Source organism: Cryptomeria japonica, chromosome 8, assembly GCF_030272615.1.
Source record: "Cryptomeria japonica chromosome 8, Sugi_1.0, whole genome shotgun sequence".
Lineage (NCBI taxonomy): Eukaryota > Viridiplantae > Streptophyta > Pinopsida > Cupressales > Cupressaceae > Cryptomeria > Cryptomeria japonica.
Genome location: NC_081412.1, coordinates 614,145,835 through 614,160,215, shown reverse-complemented (window position 1 = coordinate 614,160,215; position 14,381 = coordinate 614,145,835). Strand labels below are relative to the sequence as shown.

Genomic DNA, 14,381 nt, shown 5'->3' with positions numbered 1-14,381 from the left:
CTCCTTTCGGTATAGTCTATATATTTAGAGTTGTTTAGTAGATTCATTGAAATGATAAGAAAGCAACCAAGAAATTATGTCCATGCACACACAAGTCACTAAGAGGGATATCTCAAAGGACTAATTAGGATAAAATATGCTGCAAAACAATATCTTTTATAAAAAATAAGCTTCTTTGTTGTTCCAATTTTATATTAAATTTATTTAAAAAAATTATATAAATTAAAATCAACATAATTATTATTCCATTATAATCTTGGTATAAAATTGTGAGGTTGTTAACCAAAAGAAAGATTACTAGACTATTGGTAGCATCAAATTCATCATCACTCAAAGCTCATAGCAGAAGCCATAAATTTGTAATGAGAGGGGTAGAAAGTAGAAAATAAGAGCTTGGGGTCCTACAAATGATTTCTCAATAAATTCTTTGAAAAAGGGGAAAGGTTGATGGTGTTGTAGAATGGATATGATAGTTCCATCCTTCTATCTCCATATGCTATGGTGAGTTTTAACATTATGGAATATTTTACCTTAGAAGGATGTTATATTATTGTTCATGGCTATCAGTTTCAAATTTTGAATCATATTCGTCATGGTGTAAAAATTGACCTATCATTTTATTTGTCCTCATCGTTGTCTGCTACTATTAGTAAAGGGACCTCTCCTCCTTTGCACCAAGGGTTGATTTATACCCTTTATCACTTTACTTTTGATTTCTCCCCTCACCGCAATCATTTCATAACCTATTTTGAAAACCCTAGTGATAATTTGGAAGCCCCTCATAGTTTTATTTGAATTGAACTGATTGAATCCAAACAGGTGCCTCTTGAGAGAAGAAATCTTGCCCCTAAATTTTAAAGTTAAAAATCCTAAAACCCCCCATGTCAATGAATTTTTGAGGTTGTGCTCCTTAAAACTACCCATGATAAATAGAAATATCCTACTCCCAAGCCCAAACCTTCCAAGGATAGGAAAACTAACAAAGGCCCTTCAAACAAAAGCATCACTATTGACATAGATGAGACAAGCTCAAATGATGAGGAAGAGGCCAAGTAGGAAGCTAAAAAATAGGAAATTGGTTTGGGTGAGTGATGCTTTGCACATCTAATTGCTAAAGATAACAAAAGTAGAAATGCCAGTAAGGAGGAAGCCCTTTGCTTTTGAGGAAATTTACGATTTGAAAGAGAGACTGGACATTTCTTCAAAGGATTATGAAGATGAGGTCTTTCAAGAAAAAGATGAGGAGATGGAGGACAAAAGCGGTGAAAATATGGAAGCTACTAATGAACTTGAGGACTAAGGTGAAAGGCTAGTACAATGAACCCCTTCCCTAGTTTACACTAGTGAGGATGATATAGTATTAAATCCTTAGACTCATCCTTTTATAGAGAACAAAGTTAAAATTGTTGATCTGAAGGATCAAGTTGCAAATCTATAAGTTTGTGTTATGAACCTGGAAACTAGAGTAGAGGAGTTCAGAAAAAGAAAAATGCAAATGGGAAGAGCTATAATTTCCCTCTGTATAATTACATATGGGATTATGAGAAAGCTCTACTATGGGATTTGTCTTGGGGCAAAGCAAGCTTTGGAGGAAAACCAAGATTCAAAAATTGGGCACCAATCATTTTCAGGAGGAGGAATAGATAGACAAGGATTTGGACTAGAATTATTTGCGGGACCAAATGAGGAGGTTCACAAAGAATTAGGAGATTATCAATAGCAAATAATATATAGGTTCATGATGGGATGTTGGGTGTTGTGCTTTATCGCTACTTTCTTTAAGCTTTCTAGTTTAGATAATTTTTATAGTATAAGTAGTTGGTCATGGATTAGGTTATACAGTTATAGAGTTCCTAAGTTTAATTATCTACATAATATGTTTAATGAGGATTTTGTGCCAACTAAAAATCTAGTTAATCTTGACAATGATACTGTTAGTAGTGCTTATTTAGGCTTTGATGTTTATGGTACTATGACTGTCTATGATTATATCTTATTGTTTTGGGTTGTTAGCCTCTTTCGACAGGGTTGGGTTTCTGGTTTAAGTGTTTTTTGTTACTCATTGGGTGGTTAGCTTCTTGAATTTTGTTGGGTTGCTTGTTATGTGATGTTAGTTGCTATTTTGTTGTTGCTCTATTTTTCTACTTGATTTTTTATCTTTGTGAGGGATCAGGGCCCCTTTCCCTACGTGAGTAATCAAAAACAAAAATATTATTATAATCATGAAGACAAATCATCAATCTAAATTCAATATTATATTTTGGAATTGTATACACACAAAATAATATATTTAGATAAGATATTGAAAAATTTGAATTAATGTATTTCTTTACACATAAAATTACAGAGTCTAACATATTAATTTATATATAATTTTATATCGAGTAACTCTTGCATATCCTTTCAATGCTAATAATAGTAATATTTATTGCCCCTCTCTTAACACATGCTATAGGATTCTCAACATGACCTATGATATTATCATGTCTAATTATTTTATAATCTTTCTATTTTTTTTTAATATTAGAAGTTCCTTAATTTTTATGTTTGTATTAGTGGATCTTTGATTACTTAGAGACTTTATTTTTTGAAGTATAATTCATTTTTTTAAATGTCTATTGATTATTCCATTGAGAATGGGTCAAAGGAGTAAAAATACATAGGTTACAAGAGAAAAAAAAGGAAATGAGGGCAACTTTACTCTTTTTTATAACAACTTTTTAAAACTGCGCTAGAATTTTGATTTAAATTGACTAATCCTAAGGCTTGGTTATTCCAAACCTAAGCATGTGTGCTATATTTGGCTAGTGTGTTTTTTGGCTAGCACACTATGTTCTAATGGGGGCAATAAGTAAAGTTGCACCCTTTTGGTCCCATATTATGGCATACTTACCTTGTTCTAACATTCCTCCATCTGGTAAGACATGGGCATATTCTTCTATGTCAAGGGGATATTTAGATATTTGCAAGGAACTTATAATTACTACATATGTTATCATGGTACTAATGATGTGGTCAAGTCATTAGCCATACGTAGTTTTGTTGATGTATATTGGGAAAGTGACTTGGATAATCGGAGGTCCACTAGTGGATATGTTTTCTCTCTAATGTGTATTGAGTTGGATGAGTAAAAGGTATCATTTTCTTTCATTACAAAATAAAAATATGTGCTTGCTACAAATATCTCTGAAGAGGTGGTATTGTTGCAAATATTTGGTATAGGTATTGTTTTGATTGAAAGATCGTGAGGATTGAATGTGACAATTATAGTCTCATATATTTGTCCAAGAAACTTATGTATCATGCTTCTACTAAGGATTTAATGTTCTAGTATCAATTTATGTGATAAGTGGTTGAGAATGGTAAGTTCCTATTAGAATGGTTGACACTTTGGATAATGTTGCAAATTATCTCATGAAAGTAGTGAGCATGGATAAGTTCTCTTGGTTCAAGAAGGATAGTCTTTGCTAATTTCTCTATTATTTTTCGTATTTCATTTTTTTAAATCAATTATTTATCATAATGTGTTGTTACAAATCTAGGTACAAGATAATAAAGTTGCATTGGAAGTGGCTCACCTATAGGTACTTATCAACTGGTAGGGAAATGTTGCTTGTGTTGTGGCCAAAGTTCCCTTGACTCCCTCTTTGTCTTAGGATCATTCACCTCCTCGTGAGCATTGATGAGGATAGAGAATTTTTTGTTGTGGCAACTATGCTACATGTTCACAGACTTCTCTTATAATTGCTAGTGGAGATTGTGTACAACAAGGTTGGTTGCAGCCTAATTGTCGACACTCTACCTCTGATGAGTAGACTTTTTACATGGCTTTCTAGTGGAGCTTCTAGCTCATTTAATTCCATCAAATTTCATTACCTAAAACTTGTAATTTCACTAACTCATGAAGAAGAAGATAAAGATAAAGATGACAAGGGTTGTGACCCTCTCATTGTTACTCTAAACCTTGCTGACCTATGGGGTAAATCGGGTGATCAAGACCCACCTCCTCCCACATTCGCTACTATTGCTACCACTTAACGACTTGTTTTATTTGTAATGATTCAAATGTTGATCTTGTGTGAACTTTAGAAATGCGATTTTCTATCCATGCACCTTTTTTGTAAATATGTGTAATATTTTTTTTTATAAATGATAAACATATGAAAACTTATTTTTGCTTCTTTCTTTATTAAAAAAAATACTTATAAATATCTGACCATGAAAATCAACCCAACCTATCAATGCTAAACAAAAATTTATAATTACTTGCAAGCATAGAACTATTAACTCTAAGTGACATAACATTTGTGGTGGTAGGTTGGATATCATCACCACTCGTAACATTTATTGCCCTCCTCTCAACACGACCTGGATTCTCAACAATGGCTTTTTAAGTTCTCCAGAAGACTCCCCGTCTTGAAGTAGAATTCATTGTGCAATTTTTATTTGTCGAAAACCTGAATTCTTGAAGTAGAATTCATTGTGCTTAAATTCTATAGATCATCACCAGCCATGGATGCTCTTCTGAAGCAATTTGAGAGACTGCAGAGGCCAATCGATCTGGTGCAAACTCTCCATGACTGCCAACTTAAAGAAGTGCCTGCTCGATATATTCTTCCATCTGATCAGAGGCCAGTCCCTGCTATTGAAGCTCCACAATCTATTCCTGTCATCGATTTAGCAGCTCACCACTCAGAAATAGTAACCCAAGTAGCCAAAGCATCCGAAGTCTGGGGCTTCTTCCAGGTTTGTACACAAACACTACTAAACCTTACATACCCGAATTGGGTATTTTAAATATTTCCTCTCAGGGTCACTGATTTCAGGGGTTTGCCATTTGTTTTTGAAGGTAATAAATCATGGGATAGATCTTTCATTGCTAGAGAGGATCAAACGTGTATCACAAGAATTCTTTGGTCTTCCTTTGGAAGAAAAAAGAAGACAGTGTCCAGTAAGGCCTGGTACTCGTATGCTTGAAGGTTATGGCCGCTTCTTTGACATCTCAGATGACACAGTCTTGGATTGGGTTGACGCCCTTGTTCACTATGTCTATCCACCCTCTGTCAAGGCAGTAGAACACTGGCCGAAAACACCCCACACATACAGGTAGACAAAGTTAATTACAACATAGATAGCCAATTTGCAATTTAAAGCATGAATTGATGCTGATTGATTTGTGGGTGGATAATGAAGGGAAACGTATGAAAAATATGGAAAAGAGGTACTCAATCTTACCGATAAGTTGCTGGGTTTTCTTTCCGAGGGTTTGGGGTTGGACTCTGATTATGTTCAAACCCTTATCAAGGAACCCCTGCTTCAGCTCAGAATCAATTATTACCCTCCTTGCCCTCAGCCAGATTTGGTGAATGGACTGAGACCCCATTCTGATGGGGATTTGCTCACTGTACTGCTAGATGACCAGGTTGAGGGTCTCCAAGTTAGAAAAGACGGAGAATGGTTTACCGTATCCCCTGTTCCTGGATCACTCATTGTCAACGTTGGTGATCTCTTGCAGGTAAGTAAATTTATCAAATTTTCTCTAGTCCTAATAGTCTTGTTTATACGCAATTAAAGTTTAATATTAAGATAATCTTCATAACCCATTGCTAATGTTCATGAGCTTGAAAGACACATTTGACACTGATTCCATTTAGGAGATTGTCAAAGTTCTTACAATTCTGTGCTGCTCTATAGTAGGTTGTTCATACTGATCATCATATTAATTGGATGTCCTAGATAAAGAATAGGATACCAGAATTAGACCAAGCAAATGGATGTGCGTGTACAGGTACGGGCACGAGTAGGGTTCCTGGGTATGGACCTTTTTTTTTCCGTTTTTCTTTTGGGTATGTGAGTTATATATGTCAGTACGTATATATATAAGAATTTTTTTTAAAATATATAGAATTATAAACTAAATACATCTGATAGTATGCTGGGAGAAACACTCCATAGTCTAGTCTAGTCTAGGCTTAAAAGGGATGAGTAACTTTGCTAGTAAAGCCTAGGTTTGAGTCCAATCCGGTTTGTGAAAAATTATATGACTTTGAAAATGGATTACTGTACTTAGCATTCCATATATTCTACATATCTGTCAAACCTGCAGGCTTGCTTCTTTCTTGAAGGTAGGGTAGTTCGAACTTCGGGGTACATCTCAACAAACGTTTGGTAAGATATATGTTAGGCGAACTGCACCACATGGGGTAAACTGTATATCTCAACAGAACTTTAGTAGGATGCATGCTATATATGGGGTAGGATATATCGCATACAAACTGCACCACATCAAACTGTGTTTCCCTTGTTTCTGAAGCGCAGTTTAGTGTAAGATATCCTTCATATGCATCAGCAGTTTCCTTTTTTTATATATATACTAGTTTGGTAACGTGTGTAGTTGGGAGTTAGGAGGAAATCTAAACTAAGTCGCGGAGTATGATCTATGGCTTGTAACTTCCAACCTCAGCAACTATGCAGGTTTCCTTGGTACTTGTAGGGATGAATTTGCACTAGTAATGAAATGCGCTTTGATTTTAAAATATCCTATCGATGAATCGATTTTTCAGGTTTGCTTAATACTTGTAGAAATAGATCTTGAACATTTTTATTTTGCAGTTTACATGCAAGATATCCTGCTATTAAGTGATAGAGATTTATAAAGATGAATTTTGTGTTCTAAAATGGCAGATAATAAGCAATGGAAAATACAAGAGCGCGGAGCACAGGGCGATGGTAAATACAAATCAGTACAGGATGTCAGTTGTCATGTTTTTAAGTCCACAAGATGATGTGCTGATTTCTCCAGCTCCTGAATTGATTGATGAAACTCATCCTAGATTGTATCATTCCACTTTATCTGAAGAGTATGCAACCACTTATATGAGCAAGGAACTTCAAGGAAAAGCTCCAGTAGAAGCTCTTCTTATAGAGCAGCAGTCTTAGAATGCAGTTAATATACTTCTAGCATCATATCATATTATTCCTGTTAAGTCAGAATAGGTAATGAATCTACGCATCGAAATCGAAGAGTAATCGAACTCAATCATTGTTGCAGAAAGAATCAAAATACCTAAAACTTCTTACACCTGCTTCCATCAACCAGATATCAAACTCAATAGACTCTACTACCTAGATGTACTTACTTTTTGATGTACTTCATTGTCAGAAACCAGGATGTTGTGTAGTATGCATATGCTATTACGTCTGTTAAATGAAAAAGTATAAATTGAATATATTTGTGTTTGAATACTGATCTGCAATATAATTCTTTAATTAGTTAAAAGATTTAGTGGTCATTCTAATTCCATCAATGTACATGGGCTGATTAGTAGGTGATTTTATATGAAAGGTATGCTTTTCTTTTATTTCTTTTCATTTTAAGGGCCCGATGCAAAAGTTAATCAACCTGACAAACCTACGCAGTTTCACACTTTTAAAATTCTAATGATGTAATATAAGTTTTGAAATCTTAAATATTTAATTTAATTTATAAAATCAAATGGAAATAAATACTAATATTTAATTTAATTTAAGTTATAAAATCTAACGGAAATAAATAAGATTGTAAATTAGAATTCTAATGTTTTTGACATTGGGTTTCAAAAATAAATTGATTGATTTTTCATTATTGATATATTTTAATTATGTTCAAAGGTGTAACTACAACGATATGAAGAGGTGGATTGTAATGACTAAGTGTATTTATAAAACTTGTTAACTTTAATTTAATGGTCATTTATAAATTTTATCTATTAAATTTTTCTATTTGTAAATTTTACATGCCATATAAATTTTTAAAAATATCTTTGAAATAGAAAGTGATATGATCCCTAGGCTTAGGTTAAGGTAATCCTATAGAATTCAAACACATAAACACACATTTGTCTAGACTAAATACAAATTAAGAGATGGGGTCAAGTGCAAGTGTTAGAAATATTGGCAATGATGTCAAAGGGATTTTCTTTTGTCAGTCATAAACAAGCATGGACAAAACTATTAGATTAAGTATCATCAATGTCAACCGAAAAATGATCAAGTTTCATGAAAATCTGATGTAAAAATTGGATGTTTTACCACTACTAATTTTTAAAATTTATAAAGATCCTAGATGGTTTACTACTAGATCACTATTCTTCATTGTAAGAGATCCTAGTTGATTTATCTACTAGGTCAATTTTATTGTTAGTGTATCTTCTATCATTTTGATGTGTATTGAAGAAATTCCACTTGTATTCAACTAGTATAGCTCGATTGAAATTTCTATATCATTATCAACCATTTTGAACTATTTTATCCTATAACCAAATTATTGCAAATTGGTTTGATAGCCACTAATATATCATATTTTTATTTTACTTTATTCATTCTAGTCTCCATATAATTTTACCTTTCTTGTATTAAAAACTTTAATAAAAAAGAGCAAAGATTTAAGTGATTACAAAAAAAAATGGATTTGAAGTATGACCTTGTGGGGATTACCACAATGTTATTAGAGTTGAAGTTCTTGCTAGCTTGTTTACTAAAAGACAATCCATTGCATATATAGATATATTTCTTATTCATTCAAGTGAAAGATCAAACATATATTATCAAAAAGGAAATCAGAAAAAATATTAGTTTCTAGAAAATCCAAAAGCTGAGTTTTTATCTTTAGATCTTGGCTTAGAAGAGCTACACATAGTAGAAAAGGAGAAGAAAATATTATAGAAGATGATTCAAGTTAGCTTGGTTGAAACATATTATCCAAGGGAAAGAGCACCCCACAGACATATCAGAGCAATTGCTTCATACCATGCAAAATAACATAGTTGTAGCTAGACATCACAATGGTGAAGTGAGCACTTCTAGGTCAATATTCCAATAAAATTAACACCCACAGTTAGAGGATTATCATGGGTTCAACTACTAGACCTTTCCAACTTGTTGGTTGAAACTTTTGCAAACTAGGGAAGTTTACAAATTTGTGGTTTCAACCATAGTATGTGATCTATTAAATCTCTCCTAATTTATAAGGGAAGGCTCTCGGTTTCATTTACTAATCTCTAAATTTAGAACGCAATTCACACAATGAATAATAATTCTTACAATTTCAAAGTTACAAATTAACTCAGAGCATGCAAATGAAAAATACAAAATAAAAAAGTGTAAGTTCCACCCTTGGCCACCACAAATATTTTTTTCCCAATAGAATTAACATCGATTCACAGCTTCATCAACCGAGCTACCTCCATCTCAATCAGAATTGTTGGTATCTAAACTCGTTCAATATTCATGGTGGCGACAACTCAATGATACAATATATTATATACTTATGACTGGAGTATTAGCCTTCCACAATCAGGGTCATCCCTAGACCTAATCTAAACCTTGAGGGTTCATGCCTAATGACCCATCCTACTTATCCTCTTGTGAAAATTTTGAGGCTCTTAGTTTGCATTCAGGAGACTACTCTCTCCTCTTGATGAGATCTTGATCTCTCTCTAATCCTAACAATTAATTAAATGAACATATTAACTTACCTCATTGCAAGAAGAGATACATATTGCCATCCAAAGTTGGTTCTGTTGGAATCCAAGAACACTAAGAGGGGCGGGTTGAAAGAGTGTTCTACCGAAATGATCCATTTTAACCCTATTAAAACATGCATACACCAACCTATATACTAGTACATATAGAATTGAAAGAAGTAAAGCAATCAATAAGCTAATCACATAAATGAATACCATAACACAAAATTATACGTGGAAAACTTCAAAGAGGAAAAACCACGGTGGGATTTGTGACCCACAATATCAATTCATTGGCCATATGAAGAGATATTATAAGATATTAGGAGCCTGCACTTGCAGGAAGGATTGCAACCTAGAGCACACTACTCAATCACAAAAGGAGTCTCATTGACAACATATAAATCCAAACTACAATCCAGAGAAATGAGTGAATTGCTAAGATAGCATCTTCTATGGTTGAATACAATTCCAGTTAAGCTTTGTCTTTTCTAGTCTGAAGCCCTAAACCCTCTACCAGAATAACCCCTTTACGTAAATATGCTCACATACATGATCTCTCTGATATATTTCGCATCTCCTTTATTATTTCCTTCCTAATATATATTCACATGGTATCACATCTCAAAATGATCTAACCTACTGACTTATATACCCTTTACAATTTATCATGCCTTATGTTGGCTTACAAAGATAATTACAATAACAATATATATGTCTGTCAGATAACATAAATACATGAATATCAAAATCAATTGTCAATGCCGGATCCAAAATTTGTCGGCCTCCAATACCGATAACCTTATTCAAACCCATGTCGGCCTGCATTGTCGGTAAACTGAGAATTCCTTCCATCCTACCAGTGTCAGTGAAGTGCTTGTCTATACACAACTAAACCAAAACATGAAGCTGAAACAACTTGTCATGTTACCATCAATGACAACATAGTGAACCAACCAATTGAGTATCAATTGCCAACAATCTTCCCCTTTGGCATTGATGGCAACACTCATGTGAAAAATAATCTTGGTTTCAACTGTCGGTTTCATCCTGAGCCTGCTCCCCCTGAGCTGAATATCCATCAATAAAAAATACTCCATACTTGCATAGTTTTCCATCTATACTCCCCCTAATGTATACAACTCCTCTTTTTTTCTTTTTCACATCTATATCACTCCCCCTTTGACATCAATGCCATCAAAATTTCCAAAAAGAGTACCAAAAATCCAAAATCGGGACAAAGAATGAAAGATGTTGTACAATGAATATCCCAAAAATTTCTTATCAAAGCTTAATATGTTTGAAAATATCCAGATATGCCTTCTCCAATAGCTCAAGATAAGTATCCCAACCATATTTGAAAGTGTCAGAAATAGATACAAGTCCATTGAGGATATGGGAAAAAGATTCTTTCTCATTTAACTCTGTCGGTGTGGGCTTACCAGCCATATCTATACACTCCTTCTTATTTACACTAAGTGAATCCAACCGGAGACTCACCAAACCTCTAAGACTTCTGACTCTCCTTATAATTTTTTCTTTTTCCTTCTCAAGAGCAAAAAATTGGGCTTCCAAAACCAAAATTTGACCATCAATGGATGTAGTCAATGAATTCAATCCATCAAAAGAATTTGCTATATTTGCAATTTTCTCCTGAAATTCCTTAATCTTCTTATCCAAATTAAATGTAAGAACATTTGTGTTACAACATACTCTGTAAATGTTTGTACACTGCTTCAAAGAATTATCTATCAGTTTCAATTTTTCATTAATTTCCTTTCTCTCAGACTCAATGATTTGATCAAATGTAGCTCTTTTAGCCTGTGTGAACCTTTATAGTGCTTGTCGGTTTCAAATGGGCTGCAAGGATTGGAAATCCTTTGAAATGTGTTATGTGATTGTCTTAAGCTTGTCAGATGGGCTCGCTTCCTTATCGAAATTGCAATCCGGGACTAGTTTGTGCAAAAATATGATAGACTAATCAATAATCCCTTTATCCATAGATCCTCCTTCAACATTTTCTATGCAACCATCATCATGAGTTCAATAGAACTCATCTTGGTTATGCTTTTATTTTCAATCTGCGAGGTGTCAATTGACAACAATGATGGACTCACTATCAGTTCCCTATCGGATTCCTCTTTCTTCTCCTCTAGTGATTTATCCTTTGTAGCTTCCTCACTTACACCATTGGCTTCACCACTTGGTGCAGTATCAATAACTGTCAGTTCCTCCCTAGGAACTGTATCCTTATCCTGTACATTAGTATCTGGAGGACTTTTGTCCTCAACATTAGTATCTTGTACATCATCAACCTTTGCACTCTCTATATTTGTCGATATCTCAAAAAACAATTGTACATTTGTATCTAGTTGTGGCTTAATTTCCATTACCTTAATGTTTTTTTTAAATTGAGGGTGAAGTACCTATAATACCCTTTCCTTTTCCTTCAACCAGGATGTCTACAGTGTCTACTTTTTATTTTGGTAAAGTATAAAAAACATGGTTCTTTTCAAAGAACTTAACCCATGCCTTGTGGGTCTCCTTGATTATTTCATTTACCCTTCCTAGCATAAGGTTGATTATTCTATGTTTTATGTTAAATATTTTCCTATCTACAACCTCAAGTGTTTTATCCATTTCCTCTAGAGCAATAGAAACACAAACAGATAACAACTCTTGTATCTTAATATGTTTTTCTTCTTGCATTGCTTATAGTCTCCTAGAATCTAACATATCATACAATTCTATCGGTATTTGGTTTTCAATTTCTATCAAGGCTTTCTTATAAATATCCAAATATAATAAAACTGCTTCCTCTACTTCTCTTTGTTCTACATTATCCAAATGCTCATAATACAACTGTACATTAACATGGCATCTTTAGTAATCTCATCTACTAACTCTGCACAAGTCATAGGTGGAATAGTGGTTACATTACCAGTGACAAGTGTCAGATTAGTGTCATCCATCTTCTTCCTTTTTGCAGTACTAGATGGGGTAGAGGATGTTTCTTTTGGTGCTTTCTTCTATGTCTGTAACTTGAATGTAACTTTCTTTACCGGTTTCTTCTTAACATCTACCTTAGTCTCCTCAGTTTTCTTCCTTAATACCCTTTTGAATGCCAATGGTGTGTCATCTTCAGATGCAGATTCAGCTGTAACAGGTTCAACAATCACTTCCAGTTCTTTTCTCTTCCTACCTTTCTCGATAAATCATTAATCAATGCTTTAATGTCCTAAGAAACCTTTTTCCACAAACTTGCTTGCTTTTGCTTCATGCTTCTCTCTCTTCTTTTGGTTGAACTCGGTTTTAAGCTCTTGTGTCTTTTTCTTTGTAGTACCAAAGGTCTTAACAGATTCATCTATCAGTGCATTAATTAATATTTTTCATAGGCATCTAAAATCTTTGCATCAACTTCATATCCCATCTCCTCCATCCGGATCTTCTAGGGCTTAACCACTTCCATAAGTGTTTCATCTTTCTTCACCATGAAGCATATGTCAGTTGAGTATTTTTAACATTGTGCTTAGGAACCCTCTCTCAAGATTTCATAGCTTTTGAAATGCCTTAAAATATCCCCAAACTTGATCATCTCTCTGATCACCCAATGAAGCAATTGATTATTTCAGTTGCCTCCCTACTGGGATGTCAAATACCCATTGGCTCTTCCCAAAACCGGGTGTCTCATTTATGAAAAATAGCATTAAATAGACAATTAAGTTCCCATACTAGAAAGTTCCTTTCTTTTCACCTTTAATCTTTCCTATGTTTATTAACAGTTCATCCAACATCTAACCACATAGATCTAATTTCTCATTTTCTCTCATCATCTTATAAGCTGGAAAAATGCAGGAGCTGGAAACAGAATTCAGTCTGTTTGACTGAGTTACCTTGTAACCAATTACCATGCTACCGAATCTGATGTCTGTGTCGGTGATAGTATAGATTCTCATAGATCATTTATCTGATGTAACACCAATGATTTTGTTGACATAATCATTAGAGACCTTCTTATCTAGATGTTGCCTAACCTATGGCAAATCGGTGAGTGCCCTGATGTCTTCCTTGGTAATCTTGTATGGTCTATCCAACCAAATAAAATCTCCATGTACTCTACTTAAAACATACCTAACAATTTCATCTTCGAATTCCAGAATGTCCAGAATGTCGGTAAACCCTAAGTCTTCAATGTGCTTGAATTTAGGTTTGATCTTTCTAGAATCTCCCATTAGCTCTCTCATGTAAATGTTCTTGATATCGGATGTCCCCAAATCCTCAATGTGATAGTGTATGTATGCCCTAACATCTTCGACATACACAACTCCTTCCAGAACATGGGAAAATGCTCCAACCAAGTCATCCAGGGTAGCCACATGCGCATATCTCTTGAAAGTTGGTCTGAGACGGTCCTTGACCTCAACAATACTCGTTTTTTCAATGAAAATAGGCACAGATGATGATCCCTCTTCCATGATTAAAGATAAATACATGTTAAGCATTGTCGATGAAACCCTAACAAACTCTTCCAATCATCAGTGAAATCTCTCAAGAAGATATATGATCACTCTAAATCGCCTTTGATCACTTTGAATGCAAGGTGATAAAAAAATTAAGTAGATTCAACCTTTTAACCTCCCAAAAAACCCCTAATCCATCATTGATATAAATGACTTCTAGTGAAAGATACCGGATCTATGTTAAAACATCTCCATGCCAGATAAGCATCTCCAATGTCTGGAACATCTTCCAGAATGTCTTCCCGGGACATATGCAGCATCTTCATGAATTTTGCCTACCCCTAAGGCATCTTCCTTAGTTACCAATTGATCTTCTTGCTGGTGTAGGAGCAACCTCTTCTGTCGGATAAGTAACCGG

At 34.3% G+C, this 14,381-nt stretch overlaps 1 protein-coding gene across 1 annotated transcript; it reads left to right on the top strand.

Moving 5' to 3' along the window:
* The first annotated feature begins 4,295 nt into the window (after positions 1–4,295).
* LOC131055971 (oxoglutarate-dependent flavonoid 7-O-demethylase 1) lies at positions 4,296–7,254 on the top strand. The gene is made up of 4 exons (XM_057990289.2): positions 4,296–4,746; positions 4,850–5,106; positions 5,194–5,515; positions 6,685–7,254. Exons 1-4 carry the CDS (start codon positions 4,513–4,515, stop codon positions 6,937–6,939), a joined length of 1,068 nt encoding a protein of 355 aa, XP_057846272.1. The 5' UTR covers positions 4,296–4,512; the 3' UTR covers positions 6,940–7,254.
* The last annotated feature ends 7,127 nt before the right edge of the window (positions 7,255–14,381 follow it).

Coding starts and splice junctions, on each gene's coding strand:
- LOC131055971 (XM_057990289.2), top strand. CDS start 4,513: ATGGATGCTCTTCTGAAGCAATTTGAGAGACTGCAGAGGCCAATCGAT. Junction 4,747..4,849: donor AAGTCTGGGGCTTCTTCCAG/GTTTGTACACAA, acceptor TTGTTTTTGAAG/GTAATAAATCATGGGATAGA. Junction 5,107..5,193: donor AAAACACCCCACACATACAG/GTAGACAAAGTT, acceptor TGGATAATGAAG/GGAAACGTATGAAAAATATG.